The following is a 21,932-nucleotide window of genomic DNA, read 5'->3' as shown; positions in this document are numbered from 1 at the left end:
ATTCCCAATGGGGTTACCACTCATGTCAGCTTGCAATGGAAATATGTTTCGTGAATGAATATATGAGAACACACACACACACGCACACACACACACTAAACAAGTCTGATATAGACCTGTAAACTATATAAGCAACAATGCTGCTTGACTCTTTACAGATGTGTATGTGCACGTGTGTATAACATAGCCTCCTTTGAGCCCGGGGACAACCTGTGAAGGACCGTTTGTTGTGGGTGAGAGAATTCTTTTCAATGGCTGAAGTAAAGAGGCAAGATTTGGTGGATCTGATAATGTGAGGTCAGGAGAGAAATGGATCCTGACAGCCAGTTGAGGATTGAGTTTACAATATGATCAGCATGTACACATGAGTGTTGTGGCCAGTGCAAATCCCAGATGGAAGAGTCAACTAGAAAATGTGTTCCCTAGTGTCAGAGAAAGTCATCTCATCCCAGAATGCAAGTCATTCAACCTCATCCCGTGAAGTGAGGCCCTGCTACTTATTAAACACTCAGAGGTGTCTTTAGTGTAAATGCCTTTCATTTGGGAGAAAACACCTCTGGATGCTCTCATATCACAGACGATGTTTATATAACAATACACATTTCGAATAGGAAGTCTTTGGTAAATGAAAGTGCTTCTTCACCTTCAGTGACTGCCCCCATCCTTTGGTCCCCCAAGTAATTGCATCTGTGACAGCTGCTTTTTATCTCTGGGAACTCTGAGTCCTCCCTTCTGAAGGAGTTCCCTTTTGAGCATAAGTTCCAGAGGACAAAGATGAAGCTCTAATTTTATGGATACTTCATTGTCCTTTTCCTTCTTCATGATATCTTTGAGCTCAAATGCCATCAAAATCATTTTTTTTGGGCAGGGCACAGTGGCTCACAGCTGTAATCCCAGCACATTGGGAGGAGGCCAAGGCAGGTGGACAACCTGAGGTCAGGAGTTAGAGATCAGCCTGGCCAACATGGCGAAACCCGTCTCTACTAAAAATACAAAAATTAGCCAGACACAGTGGTGCATGCCTGTAATCATAGCTACTTGAGAGGCTGAGGCAGGAGACTCGCTTGAACCCGGGAGGTGGAGGTGGCAGTGAGCCAAGATCGTGCCACTGCATTCCAGCCTAGGTGATAGAGTGAGACTCTGTCTTAAAAAAAAAAAAAAAATCAACTTTTTGGCCACATACCTTGTGGCCTTTGCTTCAAAGCCAACCTTTTCATTGGAGAAAGAAAGAGAGAGGGAACTTTTCTCATACTCAAAAGCAGTTTATTTCAGTAAGACAATTCACATTCCCTTATGGCTCAAATAACATTAATTTATAATGTGTACAACACAAAGAGAGATTCAGTTTCAACCATCTTTCACATTCAAATATGAGAATAATGCTTTACTATTCCCTAAAGAGAGGAGCTATTTAACTTGTCCTGTGTTTGCTCTATGAGAGGCATTAATGGCCTGTCCTCCTCTATCCAGGGATTGATACTACTGTCATATTAGTAGACCATGGCCAGTAGATTGGATTTTATTTTTCTCCAGTGAAGATTTTCACTCATTTGCCTATTCATTTACCAGGTGGAGGCTGCACGCAAACATCTTGGTAATATAAGCTGATCTAAAATTTAAGATAGAAAGATTACAAAACTGCTTTTGAGAGACACCTTCTCCACTTTTTGGATAAAATGGGGCATGAAATGACTTTCTCTTGGGACCAAACAAAAATTTATGAAAGCTCATTTTGAAGCTTTTTTTTTTTTTTTAAATAGAAGCTAAGAGAAATAAGCTCTGGTATTTGGTGAGACAAAAAGCAAACCCAGCAAGCAAGTGACAGTTTAATCTTAGTGTCAACTTCAAGTTAACATTAAGTGTCTGTGTTAAAGACTTGGAAAGCCTTTACAGAACAGACAGATGTGTGAGCATGTGTGGCCATAGATAAGAGTCCTGTGTGAGTGAAGTCTCCAGGCTCAGAAGTCAGACTTAGGAGCTGGGTGACTATAAGCAAGTCATGCCACCCCTTGGAACCGCAGTTTTCTCAGAGGTAAAACATGCATATGACTTCCCATAGCCACTGCTGAGAGAATTACATGAGTTGACTTTCGGGTGTGTGGCATAGAGTGGGTACTACAAAAGTTCCACTTTCTTGTTTTCCTTCTCTACCATCTCTGAGGCCCTTAGTTTCCTGCACTGAAATCTCTCTCTCTCTCTCACACACACACACACACACACACACACACACACACACGCATAGACACTCGCACATCCCTAGCACCCCTTGACAGGAGAGACTGCTAGAGCGTTAGTTCAGTGGGCAAGGAGCCACATGCCTGCTCATCTCAAAAGAACCACGTTTTGGTTGGGACAATACATAGTTTGGGGTTTCCCTGAGCCAGTTGGTTCCTCTGCTCATCCAGGCTCCTTACCTCCTTCAAGAACCTGCTTTCAAAACTCACTTTCTCCAGGAACACTTCCCTGAAGGCCCTTCCTCAGGGTTCACACAATGATCTGGATTTCCTGAGGGCCTTGCTTGCCTGCAGCCAGTGCTCACTCTGTCCAGCACCGTGCCTGCTGTACATCCACCAGGGTGCCTGCCATGCCAGGAGGCCACTTACATGAAAGTGCGCTCTCACTGCTTCAGGAATGAGGGCCATGTCCCTTCAATTGGGTGATTCAAATGCTCCGGGAAGCCCCTCTCCTGCCCCGCTTGGTGCCTCACCAAGAGCAGTTAGTGAATCTGGCCAGGGCAGTGGTGCTTATACCCTATGGCAGTGTGCCCCTCCAGGGCCACCTCAGAGGAGACCCCAGTGGCCTCTGATCCAGCCTCTTCACCTGCCTCCTAAATACTTCAGCCAGAACATCTAAAAGCTGCTCTTGATGATGCTTTTTTGTACTTCTTTGTTGAAAGTGTTGGACACTAGGACTGGGATTGAGTTGCATTTAGAGTTTAATTTGGAGAGAACTGACATCTTTATAATAGCATTTATTTAGATCTTTTATGTTCTTCAGAAATGATGATTGTGATGATTTTTGCCATAAAGTTCTTAAATATTTCTTTTGGGTTAATCTTTGGTATTTTATGGTTTTGTTGCATTTGTGAGTGGGGTCTTCATTGCTTTCATGTTTAAATAATCCTTTAGTTCACCAGTCCCCAACGTTTTTGACACCAGGGATTGGCTTTTGTGGAAGACAATTTTTCCATGGGTGGGTGTGGGGTGAGTGGTGGGGATGGTTTCAGGATGAAACTGTTCCACTTCAGATCATCAGGCATTAGATTCTCATAAGGAGCCGCAACCTAGATCCTCACATGCACAGTTCACAGTAGAGTTCACGCTCCTATGAGAACTGAATGCCTCCTCTGATCTGACAGGAGGTGGAGCTCAGGCAGTCATGCTCACCCACTGGCTGCTCACCTCCTGCTGTGTGGCCCAGTTCCTAATGGGCCATGAACCGGTGCCAGTCCATGGCCTGGGGGTTGGGGACCCCTGCTTTAGTTCGATTACAGGTGCATTAGGTGAGTATTATTCCTACTTCTATGTTTCTTAAGGTGTCTAGTGCACGAATTTATTAAATATTGGTATTAGTAATACAACTGTTGTTACAATGAAAAAATGTAAATGAAAATTTGAATCTACACAAGGAAGGAGAGTAATTGTAGGAGAGTGTACAAGAGCCCACAGAAAATAAGTAAGAACCTTCATTTTTTTTGCAATTTCCTTCTCAAACTCAACACCAAATTGAGGTGGATGTTATTTTACAGGTGTTTGATTTTGTAAAAGGAATGAATGGTTAAAACAATAAACATCTTAGCATCTTGTTGCGATGACAATTCTCTGAACATATAAAATTAGGCCTGGGGAACGTAATAAAGGAAAGAACAGTGTATTAAAGAGAAGAAAATGAAAGGAAACGAGAGAAGAACAAAGCATTTGGATGGAAGAGAGGAACAAGGAGATGGAAGAACTCATCAGGAAGGTGTGAGGCAGACAGCAAACATTTCCCATTGCAGCAGTGACTCCAGGACTAGAGAGAGATATATTCCATTATGCAGCAAATACTGACCAAGCACCTACATAATAACATCATTGCTGTGCTGGTACTATACAATGGTGGCCAAACCAGATCTGATCACTATTCATAGCTGCAAGAGAACCATCAAGTAATTAGAACTTTGTTGGTCACTACAACAGAGCCCTTTGACAGGGCATGGATTAAGAAAATCTACATGGCTAGAGACATATAGTTCCCTAGCAGAAAAATTATAAAGGCAAGTACTCATTCAATTCATTTAGCAAATATGTATTGGGGCCCACTTGTGCCAGACACTAGGGATAGAGCCAAGCCTGCCCTAAGTCCTGCTCTGTTGGAGGTATAAGGGTAGAGACAGGCAGCATACAACAAATACATACATTCATGGGGACAAGTGTTAAGGAGAATGCAGAGCAGGGAGAGGGAGAGTGAGAACTCGGATTCACTTTCATTGTTTTGCTTCTGATATTTTCAAAAGGTTGATTGAGTAAGGCCTCTGATCAGGTGACATGTGAAGGCTGACTTGAAGGAGGGGAGACCAGGAGCCAACTGGATATCTAGAAAAAGGGGGAACATGTGTAAGGGCCCTGAGGCAGGAGTGTGCTTGGGATTTGGAAGGAGCTGCTAGGCAGTCAGAGAAGCAGAACAAGGGAAATGATATGTGAGATAAAAGAGAGAAGGGTAGAGAAATGAGGAGACAGGAAGGAGGGGAGAGGAGGGGAGGAAGGTGAGAGACGGGCAGAGAGAGATGAGGGAGAGGAAGGAGGGGAAGGAGGGGAAACGAGGGCAGAGAAGACGGAAGGAGGGGTGAGTGAAGAGGAGAGAGGATAGGAGGAAGAGAGGAGGCGGGAGGGGAAAGGCGGAGGGAGGTAGAGTGGGAAGTCACAGGGGGTCTGGGGCCGCTGTAAGCTCTAGGGCTTTTGCTTTTGGTGAGATGGTTTTGAGCAGAGGTGGGGTGTGATCTGACTTACATTTTAGGGGAACCGGGATTCTTCTATGCACAAGTTTGGGGCATGCCTTTTCTGGGGAAAGATTCAGGGCCACTGTGAAATAAATTGGACTCATGGGTCAGCAGACAGCCCTTCAAAAAGACGGAAAAGGGGAACTTCCATCTCTTCCCTATAAATTGAGAACTCAAGAAGACTGGACAAAGGTTACTAGGGATGGGAAGAAGAAGGTGAACACATTTGACTCTAACTGGGCTCTACTATGGAGTTACATAATGTGGTCCTGGGAAAATAGATTTCCCCAAATCGATCTCATCTGAGAAGTATGACACTTGTGAGGAACTGCTGATGAGAGGGGGGAACAGAGAGTATTAAGCAGCAGGGCTGGCTCTGACAACCTGCATTAAAAAGCTGACTCTACTATCCTAGGACTGTGGCTTCAGGCAGGTAAGAAAACCACTTGGGGTCTCAGTTTCTTCATCTATAAAATGAGGATAACAGATTCTCTCTCATGGGCTTGCTGAGAGAATTGAGTGAGATAATGTTTGCAAAGCACAGTACCTGGTACCTAGTAAGTGCTCAAATGTGAAAACCAAACACTATTATTATCACTATCACTCTCTGGAGCAAGCAAGATTCTATACTGAGGTCCTTTTCTGTCCATTTCTTAATAACATTTAGCATTCAACTGGCACTTATTCTCTGCCAGGCCTTGTTGTTAAGTGCTTTTCATATATTAGCTCACACACTCTTCATTTGTTTTAGTTTCCTTTTTTTCTAATTTAGAGACAGAGGTCTTGCTATGTTGCCCAGGCTGCTCTTGTACTCGTAAGCTCAAGTAATCATTCTGCCTTAGCCTCCAGAGTAGCTGGGATTACAGGTGTGTGCCAACATGCCCAGTGTATATTAGCTCGCATACTATTAAAACAACCCTATGAGGTAGGTATTATTACTCTCTTTCTACAAATGAGGAGGTTGAGGCACAGAGAGGGTAAACAAATCATCCAAGGTCACACAGCTAGTGAAGGACAGAGCTGGGACTAGAACCCATGGGGGTCTAGTTTCAGTCAATCCTCACTCCTATTAAATGCTGTACTAGACTACCTCTCTGCTCATTCAGTGCTCATAGTTTTTTATCAAAGACAGGAAACAAGCTGGGTATGGTGGCTTCTACCTGTAGTCCCACCTACTCAGGAGGCTGAGGTGGGAGGATCACTTGAACCCAGGACTTCAAGTCTAGCCTGGGCAACATACCAAGACCCTGTTTCTAAAAACAAACAAAAACAACTGATAGAAAACAATTTTCATCTTGAATCATGTACGGGATCTTCTGTGTTTGGTTTCCTACTACTCAGCAGATGGAGAGAATGGCTTTGGAACCAGATCAATGTCGGTAGAGATATAACATCCATCTGGGCAGGTCACCAAGCTGCTCTGGGCCTTGGTATTTATCCATGAAGTGGGGATGATGAGATATATAAGAGACAAGTGTTCAATACGTGGAAGCTACTATTGCCAATAGTGATAATGCTACACTTTGTTCAGTAAAAATACTACCATATAGTAGACCCTCTCTTTTTAACAACTTTGTTGTCTCTTTGTTCAAGGTGGTAATTTTCACCCCTGAATTTCTACTAGTCATTTGCCTTGTGGTGACTGTGATTGATCACCAGAAAAGACTGTGGTATTCCTTTCTCTGAAGTCTTTGGGAGAAGATATATGCCTACATGCCTGCCAAACACGACCTGCCAGTTCCTGTCTAGAGATGGCAGCCTGGGCTGCAGAAGCTTTAGAAGCAGTTCAAGACCATGCATTTTACAATTTTCACTTCTTTGAACTGAAACCATCAAGGCACAGGATGAGGAGGACACGAAGGTGGAGAGAGGAAGATATCACCATTTTTTCTCTATGCTCCTCTTTCCCCAAAAAGGTCAATCCTAAACATCTTTATCCCCAGCATTCTATTTTCTTCTCCTTGTCCCAAACCAGAGGAAGAGAGAGCTTTTAAAAAACCCTCTCTGGCAAAAGAGGTTCTTTAAGTCTTCCTAAGTAGAAGTGGTAGCAGTAGTAGTAGTAATAATAATATCAATAATAATAATAATAATAAAATCCATCCCTGGTTCAGGGATAGGTCAGAGCTCTTGTGATTTAAGCTGATGTCTACACCAGGAGAACAAGGAATGCTGGGTTGGACATGGGGTTACATAAGGAGGCAGAGTAGCAGAAAAGAACTACAAACACAGACTGTGAGTCAGGCAGATACAGGTTCAAATTCTGGCTCTGCCATTTACTTCTTGTGTCACCTTGCCTTAGTGGGACATAGAGCCATAGCCTCTTTACATGTCAGTGTCCTCTGAATGATGGAGTGGGGCTCATGGAAGGATTAAATGAGATGGTTTATATAAAGCACTCAGCATAGTGCCTGGCCTACAGTAAGTACTCTGCAAATGTTGGTTGGTGCTATCATTTTGAGACAAATGATAGGAGAAGATACTTCTCACTGCAAAAGTGCAACATCCAGCATCCTTGTTTTAGGTTCATGAAGATGTACCCCTGAGCAAATATAAAGGCTTGTTTAGAGAAAATGTTAAAATCAATATAGGACACTGAATTTATTAGGAAGATCAATTCAGATAGCCATCCTGTGATCTCAAAGACCAATAATTCTAGTTCCCCAAGGTTTTCTTATAAAAGAAAGAAAATATTTATTCCAACCATTCATCTGTCTTAAGCAGATTCCATCTTTTTATGAACAATGTCCTGTTCAGAGTTTTGTGTCCCTGCAAAGGCACTGTTCAGCTATGTTTGAACTAAACCTTCACCTAGTCAGGCCAACTTTGTCCCCCCTACATAATGTGGTCCATCCAGAGCACACCAAGGAACAATGAACAGTGGAACCAATAAACAATGTATGTCACTGAAACAGACTGGATCAGATCCAAGGTGGTTTCACCATGTTCTTTGGTATTCCTCCCTTTGAGAAGTGAAGTCTAATTTTGTCCCCATGAGTCTGGGCTGGACTTAGTGACTGCCTGACTGATTGAATGCAGTACAATTGACATCCTGGGATTTCCCAGGCTAGGTCATATAAAGCCTTGCAGCTTCTGCTTGGTCTTCCTGGAAGGTTTGCTCTTGGAACCCTTAACTACCATATAAAACAAGTCTATCCACATGGAAAGGTCCTGAGACCACAGGGGGAATCAGGGGACCCAGTTGAGCCCAGCTTTCCACTGTGCCTTCCTTTGTAGGTGTTAAGCTTGAGTGAGGTCCTTTCAGACCTTCTAACCTACCCATCTACCAGCTAAATACCATCAAGTGACCTCCAATGATGCCACATGGAACAGAAAACTCACCCAGGTAATCCCTGCTCAAATTCCGAATCCACAAAATTATGAGTAATAAGATGGTGGCAGTTATAAGCCACTAAGTCTTGGGTTGCTTTGTTGCACATCAACAGATAATAAAACGCAAACACTGCTGGACTCTTGTGACTCAGGCTCAGAGGCGGAACCAACCACTAATGAAGGCTTTTGGCAAGGGCTTATTCACTGGATTTTGGAAGACAACAACACCTGAGTGGCACAGATGAGACAAAGGGGAATGTGTTTCTGTAGGCCATCTGTCCTAGATGCTGCTTTCAAATGAATTTGAATACTTCCCTTTTGAACATACACCAAATGCCAGTAGTGCCAACGCACTACCCAGCCAGGTGAACACCAGTGACATGAACGAACAGTTCTTTAGTGCTACAAGGAAGCTACTGACTGCAGCGTTCATGCCACCAACTTGGTGATGTAACTAGCATGCTCTTTGTTGTTAGAAGGTGACAGTTTGGCACAAGGACATGTGAATTCAAGTGATTAGATGCAAACTAAGAGAGATGACTATTTCTGAGAGCTGTGGGTTAATTTTTTGGCTGTTCTTGGAATGGAAAATGATTGTGAATTTTGGGGGAAAAATACCAGAGCAATCTGTTTTCTTGGCCGCCTGCTATGGAGCAATTTTAAAGCATTGAAGTGCTTTCCATATTTTCTAATCACTCAAGTCCAGAGCTGATTATGGCTCTCAGCATCTCTCAGATTCACACCACTGTAGCCTCCCACATCTTTCAGGGAGAGGTTTCACCTTGAAAGCAGGTGCCCGGATTCAGAAGGCACGTCTTGCTACAGCAGGAATACAGTTTAATTGTAGCACAGCTCCACAAGGGCCAGGCGTTTTGGAAAATCACTGATGGCCCAACTCTGAGACAACCTAGATTCACTTTCCCTTATCTCACAAAAACAAAACATAACCTCTTCTCCAAGCAGAAAAAACAAAAACAAGCCCTACCAGAAACTGAATTCTTCCAAACAAAAACCAGGAACATTTAGATTATTGAGACCTGTGGGCAAGGACATGACCGCATTCACAGGCGTGCACACACACACACATAGACACACAGTTGCATATGATTGATTAAACATCTCTAGAAGGAGCTTCATGAAACTGGAAACTGTGGTTTCCTCTGTGGAGAATTGGGGAACTGGAGAAAATTAGAGGGTTGATGAAGGAAGAAGACTTTTTTTTCACCTTAATCTTTGGAATATTTTGAATTTTTAAAAATCATATATTGTGATACTTTTCAAAATAATGAAGTAGAATAATTCCAAACCTGCATATGGCAATTAAGATGTGCTAGGCTGTGTATTTAATGCTTTGTGTATATTCACATTTTAATCCTTACAATAACCCTATGGTGCAGACATCATTATGTATTTTCCTGATTTTACAGATGAGGAAACTGAGATACGGAAAGATTAGGTGACTTGTCCGAGGTCACACAGCTAGTAAATGCAGAACTGGGATCTGGACCCAGAGTCTGGTTCGGGAGTCTGTCCTTTTAATTGCTACATAATACTGCCTTGCCCAAAATAAACATACTCAGGCCCTTTATCATACTTGAGTTGGAGTAGATAAAATTGTTCCTTTCTTCTCTCGCATGGTCAATATCAGGTCAATATCATGACTTTGAACAAGTTGCCTCATCTTCCTGAGCCTTCGCCGCTAGTATGTACCAGGTATTCTTCTAGGCTTTGTGGATAACTAGTGAATAAAACAGAGTCCCTGGTCTCAAGAAACTTCCTGTATCCTGGCAGAAACAGGCAATAAATAAACAATCACAGAAACCATGATATAAGCAGTAAAGAAAAATTAAAGGTTCATTGGCAGATGAGGATTGGGAACCCTGATTTACGCTGAATGGTCAGGAAGTATCATTTACACAGAGTGCTGAAAAATGGGCAGGAGTAAAGCAGGGAAAAATGGAAGGGGGTGGGGGAAAGGAAAATATTATAGTGGAGAGAAGAGCCTATGGAAAAACCTGGGGCAGGCAAGAGGTGTTTGTCTGAAGACAGAAAGGTCTGTGTGACTAAAACAGAGTGAAATTGAGTTTGGAGCAAGAGGCAGATCATGTAGACCAGCGGTCCCCAAGCTTTTTCGCACCAGACACTGGGTTTTGAGGAAGACAATTTTTCCATGGCCAGGTCAAGGAGGATGATTTGGGGATGAAACTGTTCCACCTCGGATCATCAGGCATTAAATTTGAATAAGGAGCACACAACCTAGATCTCTCTCATGCACAGTTCACAATAGGGTTTGGCCCCCTATGAGAATCTAATGCAAATGCTGATTTGAGAGGAGGTGGAGCTCAGGCGGTAATGCCTGCTGTCCTCCTGCTGGTACCAGTCCGTGGCCTGGGGGTTGGGGACCCCTGTCATAGACCATGATTTGGCTCACGTCCCACCCTCCAACCATCTAACATGTTTGAATTGTGCATCCTATCAGCAAAATTTTTAAATGTATATAAATAGGTATCTATATTCATATCTATATCTATATTCCTATTATATATAGATACAAATACTAAAATATGAACAAAAACATTTTCAAAAATAGAAGCTAAGAAGAATGACAACGTAAATGATGAAGGTGCTGATATTTTCTCCTTGCTTCCCAAAGGATCGTCTTGCATATCTCCTGATCTACCTCATCTTCACCCCAGGACTACAGCTCTAATCCAGAAAGCAGTATGGCCTGTTTTAAGTGAGATTCAAAGAAACAGAACCATGAGAACTCTCCTGACTTTGAGGGGGGCTCCTTTTGCACAAACTACTAGTTGTGCAAGGATTTCACAATTTTCCTAAGAGCCCTGGGAAGCCACTGAATGTTATAAGTAGAAATGACATAACCTGATTTACTTTTTAAGAAGATTACTTGGGCTGCTGCGTGGAACATATGTCTAGGCAGTGGCAATGGAAGAACTGAAAGACCAGCTAGGAAGCTACTGCAGGAATGCAGGAATGCAGGCAAGCGATGGAGGTGGTTTGGAATAAAGTGCTGCAGGAGGGAGAGCAGTAGATACATTTGAGATCCATGTTGGTGGTGCTATATTTTGTGAAAGGAGAATAATAATGTTAGCTATGAAGCATTATTGTGAAGCATAAGTTTACAGAGGTGAAAATGCTTTGTCAACTGTAAGGTGCCAAAGATAACTATTAATATTACTATAGATGATGAAACCAAATACTAGAGAGACCCTAACTTGCCCAAAGTCACACAACTGCTTAGTAGTTGGGAGGAAGGAGTTAAAGCAGTTGGCCTGCAATCTCTTTACTCCCTTCTCTGGGGGTATATCCCAGGGGAAAGAAAAGAAGGCTCATGACCAGGTTTAACATCCTTGTCAAATGGACCTCTGTGTAGATAGAGTAATGATATTTAGGATGTCCCTGGCTAAGAATTACCTCTAGTAAACAGATCCCAGGACCTGTGGAGGAAGGCTTCTTGGAGAATATCACATCAGCTATACAACTCTCTGTGGTATAACAGGAAGATGTTTTGTGATTGAAATGCCCCATGCTCTGCAAGGAGAGGCGACCCTGTGTTCCTTACCTATTATTCTGAGTAAGGTGTGTGTCCAGTGAAGGAAGATAGGTCCTTGGGAGCCACTCTTGGGTCACAGATTTTTCTTTACCTCATATGAACTTCTTGATTGCTTATATTCTTGAAATTATTTAGCAAAGCCTGATATTGGGTAAGATCTCTGATTCATACAACATGATTCGACAATCAGATCCCCTGGCTTCATTCAGTGGCACGTATCTATTTCCTAGGCTGTATTAGCTCCTGTGTAACATTGAGCCCAATTATAAAGTCCAAGGATGAAGGGAGAACATACTTGGCTATATTTGAACCCCTTACTAGTGACAAAACTAATATTTATTTGACACATCCGATATCTATCAACTTGAAAATAATTTTGGGGAATATTTATGCAGCTGAAGAAACACAATGTATTTGGCCTCATTGTGACTGAGTAACACTGGAAGTACACAATAATGGGTTGTTTGTGATGGTTCATGTGATTACACTGGGAAGTGAGCCAGGCTTTTTGGGTCTCCAATGACAGCTCCTAAGCAGTTCTCGAAGACAGGGCTTTTTAGATGCATAGATGCTCACCTCCCACCCTCCAATTGCCAAAGAATCAGTACAGTCTCAACGTTCTGCCATGAATATCACTCCCCAAACCACTCATGGACCTCCTAAATCACAGAGTCCTTTTTCTCTCTTTTTTAAGGTGCACAATTTATCTTCACACACAATTTTGTTTTGAAACTTAGAAATGATGACAAAAGAGAACTGTTACTTCAGCTGGAAGGGAGGGAAACCTTTTTGTCCTCTCTGCTTCATAACAAACTATATTTATGCTGGAGGCATCAAAAGATAGAATCAGCACACGGACCTCACATCCTACTCCTGGTACAAAAAACACTGATGGTGAACTGAGCTGTTGCAGATAAAGCACGTCAAAGGGCCAGGGCTGCTTCTGGCAGAAGCTAAACAAGAGGAGGCTGGCAGGCGTGCATGACGACAGCACAAACATGTTTTATGCAGAGAAGCCTTTTGACATCCTTTTCCCCCCAAACAAGTTCCCAAACCAAAGCTTGATGTTTACCTTCGGCGAGTGGGTCAAGGGTGTGTATCATGAGTTGGAAGATGCTATTCCTCATGAGACTGTTGTGGAGGGAGGCAGAGCTTCCACCTCGCTGGAGACGCGGCTTAGCCTGAGCAGAGAAACCAAAGAGGTGGTTAGTCTCAGGAATGAAAGACAAGTGCATTATAGGCAAGATCCTCACCTAGTCTGGTGGCCACTCATTTCTATCGCACGATCACACAGTATTGAGCCAAAGATTTTCAAAGTACATTTCAAAGCCCCTGAGGGAATGGCTCTCTCACATTCTTTCCTACTAAATGAATGCATTGCTTCCCTTTTTAAAAAGAGCTTTGTAAACGCCAGACAATGTGTTATATGCTTCACATCCCTTCATTTATCTTATTTGCAAAATGAACCCTATGAACTAGATGCTATTATTTATTCTTGTTAGATAGATGAGGACATTTCATCTCAGACAAGTGAAATGAGGTGTCCAAGTCACACTGACAAGAAGTGGAGGCTGGAGGAATGGATCCCAGGTCTGCTTTTCTCAAAGACTATTCTCTAAACCAGTGGGTGGTCTCTTAACATTTTTGAAGTGTGCATCCTATCAGTAAAATGTTTAAATGTATATAAATAGGCATCTATGCCCATATCTGCATAGATACACATACTAAAATATGAACATATAAAAACACTTTCAAAAATAGAAGTTAAGAAGAATAACACAGTAAATGATGAAGTGCTAATATTTTCTCCTTGCTTCCCAGAGTCTTGCACATCTCCTGGGCTATCTCATCTCTACCCTGGGACTACAGCTCTAATCCAGAAAGCAGCATAGCCTGTGTTAAGTGAGATTCAAGGAGCAGAAGCTCTTATCATGAAACCATGAGAACTCTCCCGACTTTGAGGGGGGCTCCTTTTGCACAAACTACTAGTTGTGATCCGTTGGCCAAATAAAAGGAACTGGTACGTGAGAAGGAAGAATGAGTATCTAGAGATAAGGTTACTGACAAACTCTTTTTGTTCTATCTTCAAAAGCAAACAACCTAAAAACTCCCAAACCCTCTGTATTTTGATGGGTTTTTATCCTGAATAGGAACTGCTGTCTCCCCGTGGTTGATTTTGTGTTGATCATCACAAGAGAAGACTCTCTGAGGCAGCCAAGCTTTATAGACAGACAGATTTAAGGAGTTGAAAGGTATCGTAATGTAAGGGAATTAATTTCTTATTGAACTTCCAGTGTAAAAGTTTGACATGTAAATTTTCTGGGGCAGGTAAAAATAAAATACTATTCTCCACTATGTCTTTCAAACTTCTGCATAACAGGGTTTTCCAAAATATTCCATCATACTCCAGACCCACAAGGGGGCTTCCCCAAAAATGTCCCATAAGAGACCCCATGATCAAATACATATTTGATATATATTGGAAAGTGCTGTATCCTAGACCAACTCACCTTAGGGTTTCAAACTACACATTAGACCACTAAGTCTAACACTACAGAAATCCGTTTAACTTGATTAACTTGGGCAGTGTTTCCAAACTATTATCCGTAGGATCTTATTTTGTAAAACACTTGTTAACAATCATGGTCCACACATTTGGAGACAAACATGAAACCCGTAGAAAGTATGAGTAAAATCTCACTATGAGATACCTGAAGAAATCCGGCTCTATTAGTGTGATTTATTATAATATTCTATTGGAAATCACATTGCCAATTCAATAGGGTTGGAAAAGAATCAGTGGGGATTACTGGTGTCTCAATGGTGAATCAGATTATGGCTCCTTAATAGAAGAGATTGAGTCTGTATCCGTGTTCTGATACTGGATCAGGTGTATTCTATGGGCTCTCAATGAATGTTATGACTTTGCCCTGAGCATTACAGGAGGAAGGACAGGGTCATATGTATCTTTATTACTAACTCTTTTGGCCTTGAAAGTCTTAAACATTTTTTAATGCATTGTATTATTAGTTATAGAGGATTCAGATAAATAAGGTTCAAAACATTTTAGGAGCAAACTTAGGAGACCTGAATAAAATGGAAACGTAATCACTGTTTGATGGCTGAACACAAAAATTCTGAAGGTTGTTTCTTTACCATGCTGCAAAATCTGAAATGTGATGTGTTAATTAAATAGGAACTCGAAAATGTGTTTTTCAATAATAACTCGTCATAACTATTATGGTCCTTATTCTGCGAAACTGGAAGAACTCTGGTGTGGAGATCTTCATTTGAAAAAGATTACATCTAGAGAAGTACTAAAAGCATTCTTTTGTGTATTATATATACATTAAGTATATAGGTCTCATGCAGCATTTCTTTTGATGAGACGAAAAGAAATTTCCAATCAAAGTATGTGCATGCAGATACACAAAGAAAACAAATATTGAGCATTAGATCCCACACTACCCCCAAATATTAGTTCAACATCCCTTGGAATGCAATTTGGAAATATCTCACTCTTCCAACTTCTACAAAAGTTCATACCAAATGGAAGAGAAAATTCAAACTTTTGAAACCTAGTCCCAGAAGGCATGTGTCCATGAATGCCAGAATTCAGTCATCACTAATTGTAGCACGGAGTAGAAGTACACACCAGGGGTTAGACTATTTAAGTATTCCAAGGGAGAGAGTAATATGTTGAGCACACAAACCCGTCTCACTCCCACCCCCGCCCCACGCTCTCCACAGGCACACAAGCAGGTACAGACAAAGCCACTGCTTCCTACCGGTAGAGTCGGTTCATCCTTGTCCCTGGCTGCAGATGGCTGCATAAGAGAAAAAGGCAAAGACAAAAGACAAAGAAATAAATAAATGAAGAATCACATATGGCATTTACATTTAAGAACAAGCATCAGTATAGGGGAAGATTTCGTTCTTTCTGCTCCTGGGATGAGTTAAGCCAAAACAGGAGACTGAGGATGTATATTTTTAGCCAAAATATAATGGTTTATTTAGGTACATGATTCATTCTCCTGAAAGGTCAAAGTTGAATGGCCAACCCAAATGTCCAGCAATACAGAGCAGTTAAGTCAACTGTGGCCCAGCCATGCAGTGGAATACTATGTGATCATTAAAATGAATGAGGTAATTCACATGTTCTGACATGGAAAATATCTATTGATAACTGAAAAAATTAAACATTTATAAATATTTATTGTTTCATTTCATAAAGGAAAATAAATTAATATTTTAGTACATATAAAGAAAAAAATTCTGCAAGAATGATACCAAACTGTTATTAGTGGTTGTTACTGGGGGATGGGATTGCAAAGAAATGTCATTTTCTATATGTTTTGGGGGTAGTCAGCATTCATTGCTCCATGTATTATGAATAAAATAAAGCTCGCAGAAGTTAGGCCACTGAATTAAAGACTAGGATCATCCCATATGGAAATCAGATAACCCATCTTTCCTTCTGTTCCCATCACCTCAAGTTTTCTATTCTAAAAAGAGAAGTCTCTGTCCAGTTGAGAAATGTGGATTAGAACACAAGGGCACATAAAGGCCTGGTAATCTGCTGGAAGCGAACGCAACTCAGACAAGCGGGCAGTGGAATTCTACCCACATGACCCACCTGGACAGCTTTTACTTCCTCAACTCAATGGGAACTCTCCTTCTTCGCCAGAACCGGGGACCACCCTGGGATCTTTCCAACGAGGTACAGGTGCCTGGTGAATAGTTCCTCATACTTAGACAGCACCTTCGTCACTTCACCTCAACTACAGGTGCAGACAGCAAGAACAAACTGGAACCCTTCCCCTGTCTGGCCTTCTGGTCCTCCCCATTAGGGTCTAAACAGATGTCTGTCTTCAGGAATAATCACATACTTGGAGGAGAGTAGCCAGATGCAGAACAGTTTTAAAACCTTCATGTGCTCTAGGCTTTCTGTTTTAGGGTCTACCACACCTACCATGTAAAGATATTAAGATGTCCCCACATCCCATCTAAAATATTCAATTACCTAAAATATACACTTTTGTGTAAAAAAAAAGAAGGGATTCTTATAATTTTGAATTTCAAATTATTTGCTATGTGCCAATCATTTAAGTTAGGAATAGCATGCTCAAAATCTTGCAAAGTGAAAAAATCAAATCTACAATTTGTTTTCACATGTAATGGATTTTTAAGAAGGTGAAATTTAACACTTAAGGAGGTTGATGTTAAATATTTTGTGGACATTCAATTAGACATTTAATAATTTTGAATTTTGTAGACACCTTTTTGGATTCTGGAGTCAATACCAATGTGTTTTTTTTCCCCTTCTGGTTCCAAGCATTTTTATAGGCTCTTGAAGAACTTGCAAGGCTCAGATATAGACAGAAGGGTTCTGCGTTGGCGGTAATTTCTGAGCACAGCCTGTGGGCATCACTAAATTTGCCTTAACCCTTGGGTTGGGGGCTCTCTCTCAATGACTTCTCTAAAAACGCTAATAGGGAAATATCCTGATGCCCTAGTTCCCAAGAGCCTGCATGCGGAACTGGAGTGGACAGGAAACTGTCCTTCGATTTCCCACTTTCCTCTGAAAGGCACTGTATGATCCTGCTTCTCTCTGGCAGGTCCTCTCCTTTTCTTTCCTTCCACATCAGACAGCTCAACAAATGGCCTCACAGGCTACAGAGCAATCCCCTAGGGAAATTTTCCAGGGCAGCAAGCTCAGCCTTTAGACATACATTGAGATTAACCGTCAGAGCACGCCTGGTCAGTTAGCAAATTTACACCTTGTGGCTAAATGGGAGACCAATAATTATGAGCTGGAATTGATACCACAGTGTTAACACAGAACATGAAGGAACAGGATGAAAGTGGGGAGAGAAAAAGGTGGGCTTTATAAGGGCAGAAACGTCACCAGCTGAGAGTTTGAATTTTAAAAAATATATCTAAATACATGATTTAAGGAAGGAAAAAAAAATCCAAACCTGTCTTTTGGTCTGAAAAGAAGAAAAAAATATCTACTCTATCGACTTCCTTTTTCTCTCACAGCAAGGAGGATCATAAAACATAAAAAGTGGAAGGAAAATGCCTGTACATAGATTCTTCAGAGAAAAAACTGAGTGCAGAGACAGGCCTGAAATTCTCTATAAAATATCCCACTGTTTAATGTCTGCAGTTGACATCATTCGTTTTCTTTCAAGTGTAATCTGCAGACATGAATATACATCAGGGTATAATATGTAAATTTAGGTATACACACAAATGGCAGCAGAGGCCATTAAAACACCCCTCTACTTTCCTTTTATGTAGCCCTGTTGCAAAAGAGATAAGAAGTGTGACATATGATGGTAATTGCCCATTTCCAGGGTCTCTCCCACATCTACTGATAATTCGAAGTTCACCTGACTTAGCCTTGCTCTAATTGCATCCTGAAGCAGCCTCACAGTCCTGACAATATGCAGCTGATTACGTTACAAATTCAATTTTAAAGGGGTTTAATTACACGGGAAGTAACTAGTGAAGGTGACAAAGAAATGATTTTAATGTGTATAGCCAGTGGGTTTTGGGTTGGCCTAGTGTTGTGAATTTATTTTCAAGGCCATTAAATACACGGCAAGTTTATTCTAACCCATGGGATATTACAGAAGACAACTTCTTCAAAAGAAGACTAACATGTATCTAAGGACTAATCTTGGCATTCTTATGATGCATTTTGCTTTTTAACCCCCTTAATTTTAAACACACCAAAATACCACTCATTTGGGCTGTATTAATATGAAAGCCCAATTCCTGGTGGTCAGCATGCTATGGATTCGCTTAACAAATTCCTATAAATAAATAAATAAATAAATAAATTTAATGAATACATTCATAAATAAATTTCCTATAGCTGTAGAAAAAGTCTGTTAAGCCAATCTATAGTACACACACAGCAATTCTTTGAGGATTGTTTAAAAGAATTCATAAACTACATCCTGAAGGTCTCAGGTCAGGGCTTTAGTGTGCCAACACAGACTCCCCTCACCATTTATGACAGCAAGACTTTGGCAGGCCATCTTCTACTTACGAGAAAATATTCTGTAATTCAAACCTTTATTCAATTAAACTGGCCCCCTTCTCAATGACTCAAATTAGTCATATGGTGATTGCACTTAAATTGAGCAACTGGAAGATGACTTTAATCTCTATTGTCCTTCCTGGTGGAAATCCCATTTCCTTTCTTTTCTTTTCTTTTTTTTTTTGAGATGGGGTTTCACTCTTGTCGCCCAGGTTGGAGTGCAATGGCATGATCTCAGCTCACTGCAACCTCTGCCTCTCAGGTTCAAGCAATTCTCCTGCCTCAGCCTCCCGAGTAGCTGGGATTACAGGTGCCCACCACCACGCCCAGCTAATTTTTGTATTCTTAGTAGAGACAGGGTTTTGCTATGTTGGCCAGGCTGGTCTCGGACTCCTGACCTCAGGTTGTCCACCCACCTCAGCCTCCCAAAGTGCTGGGATTACAAGTGTGAGCCACCGCGCCCTGCTGGAAATCCCATTTCTTTATAGGAATTTTGCTACTTATTTGATAGGTGTTTTGAAATTGTCCATTTATGCTTCCATCCCAGATAATAAAATGCATAGCCCATTTGGATAGCATTTTGATGCTATAAATCAGTCCCAAGTCCTTAAATCTTCTTTCTTCCTTTGATCCTTGAAAGCGAGAAATGATTTTGCTGACTATAAAGTGTAGTTTTGATGGATCTTCGTATATAGCCTTTCACCACATACAGGCCCCTAGTCCCACCTCACACACATAAAAATTAGGCCAATACTGCAGTCCAGCTGCCACACGGCCACTCAGTAAGAGGATACTAACATGTCCATGGTTCACTCTGGTAATTATCTACTTACAAATCACATAATCAAATGGGTCACCATGAAGACTTCATAGGACAAAAGACAAGTGTGTAAACTACGGGATTTTTTTTGGTCAATGACGTGGCATAAGATATAGAAGAACAATAAACAATTCGTTGCTAAAGCTAAGTAACAGCTATAAACTTCCACCACTTTAACATTCCACCAAGTCCTGCAAAATGGGCCTAAAATGCGTTATGCCAAGGACCTGGAAGCATTATAAAGTCTATAGAAATAAATTTAAACATATTATTTTGTGAAAAATATAATCTGAAACAAATATGCCCATGATTAGAATATTAATCCAATATTCCAATGGACACGAATTTTAATGTCTTAGAATTCAGGAAGAGTTGGTGAGGAATGATTTGAATGACTGATTTTCATTTAAAAAATTAACATGAAAGTGTAAAATGATGTTTCCTTTTTCTTTTAATACACTACTGTAATAAATAAAAACATTCAAAATGTCTCTCCTTGTTAAAGATGAATAAACCTCAAAGTCTATTGGGAAGACTAGATACAAGGTGCAAAGTCCTCAAATCTGAAATATAAAAGGAAAAACACCCTACTACCTCTCAGTCAGATGGAAGCTCATCTCTTTCTCCCTCCTTTTACTGTGTCTTAACATAGTCCCTAAAACATTAAGGGAGGGGAGATTAAATAAATTCCTAGAGAAAGAAATAAAAATTTAAATTCAAATTACTTTGACTGGTTGCTGGGTAATTATCTGACAATCATGGCCCTTCTGCAAAGAAGGAATCTCAGAGAACAATGAAGTGCTGAAGATGACAGCTCAGGGTGCAGGAGTACCCACTTTACAATCCGGTTTAAAGAAATACACTGGGATGGACAGAAGGGGTAGAAATGATCTAAGTAAGAAGGGTGGTAATGAAAGCTCACATTTTGGAAGCAAAGCCTTTTGATGATTTGTTTGAATAATCTTCATGGTCATGAAATATTTGAGATAGTAGAAAAAATTTTTGAGAAGAATAGATGTCTTCGCCAAGATGGAAGGAGTAGAAGAGAAATTGTTTAGAGACAGTTAAAGAACAATTTGGAATATGGAATACTCAGTAAGGCAAGGGGGCCAGGGTGACCTCATTAAGCAGAATCTAACTGACAAGTTAAATCTACACAATTGTAATCAGAGTCTCCAAAATTTCTTGATCATATACCATTATCAGATAGAGCCTTGCTCTGTTGTTGCCCAGGCTGGAGTGCAGTGGTGCGGCCATAGCTCCCTGCAACCTCAAACTCCTGGGCTCAAGCAATCCTCTTGCTTCAGCCTCCCAAGTAGTTGGGTCTGTAGGAAAGCACTATGAAGCCCAGATAATTATGAAAAAAAAATTCTTTTATAGAGGCCAGGGTCTTGCTATATTGCCCAGACTGGTCTCGAACTCCTAGTCTCAAGTGATCCTCCCACCTGAGCCTCCCAAAGTGCTGAGATTTTAGGTGTGAGCCACTGTTCCCAGCCTATCTACTTATGTATCTATGTGCTACTGGCAACCATTGTAAAAACATGGACTAATTTCTTCCCTCTTTTAAAAAAGATAACAAATAGTAGTCTTAATATTTTTTTCTTGCATTCCAAATAATTATCTTGTGCACTCCACTGGAACATTAGCACAAACTTTTAGAAATGAATTCTTTCAATGCCTCTCACAGAATTGATAAGCTATATGGAATGTATAATATCTTTTACCTAACTCCTTCAGTTAGCCTCCCTAATACTGGAAGTTGTAAGATCCTTGAGGACAGGATTCACCTCTTTGCCTTCCATGGTCCTTAACTGTGGCTACTTAAAATGCAATTAAGAGGCCTGGGTGAGTGAGAGCACCCTGGCAGAACAGAACTGTGTGCTTCTGGGTCAGTTACCAGAGCTCCTCAGCTGCTTGTGTCACTGGCTAAATTAACAGTAATGGTGATTATTTAAGTCTACCTATTAATGTCTACCTATTAAATCAATTAAAGATTAATTAATCTTTCTTATTAAGTATGTACATAGAAGACAGTAATCCTCATCTTACAAATGGAGAAAGAGAGGCAAGAAAGGCCTCAGGCTATTTCTGTACTTAGGATACTAAGCACCAGCGTTAATTCACTTAATTTAGGAATTAACAACCCAACTACCCCTGCTATCTCTTGCCTTCCCCTGAA

General features: G+C 41.0%; 1 protein-coding gene across 4 annotated transcripts in view; it reads right to left on the bottom strand.

Moving 5' to 3' along the window:
• SLC24A2 (solute carrier family 24 member 2) overlaps nucleotides 1-21,932 on the bottom strand; it is a 277,036-nt gene that overhangs the window by 92,795 nt on the left and 162,309 nt on the right. For all 4 annotated transcript variants that reach the window (XM_004047850.5, XM_019034108.4, XM_063696329.1 and 1 more), the window contains exons 3-4: nucleotides 15,671-15,709; nucleotides 12,955-13,063 (exon numbers count right to left, since the gene is read on the bottom strand). In XM_004047850.5, the coding sequence (XP_004047898.1) occupies nucleotides 12,955-13,063; nucleotides 15,671-15,709 (148 nt within the window). The remainder of the gene's footprint in view (nucleotides 1-12,954; nucleotides 13,064-15,670; nucleotides 15,710-21,932) is intronic.

Source organism: Gorilla gorilla, chromosome 13 (genome assembly GCF_029281585.2).
Source record: "Gorilla gorilla gorilla isolate KB3781 chromosome 13, NHGRI_mGorGor1-v2.1_pri, whole genome shotgun sequence".
NCBI lineage: Eukaryota > Metazoa > Chordata > Mammalia > Primates > Hominidae > Gorilla > Gorilla gorilla.
Note: the sequence above shows the minus strand (reverse complement) of the source record. Positions and strands in the feature narration are given on the sequence as shown.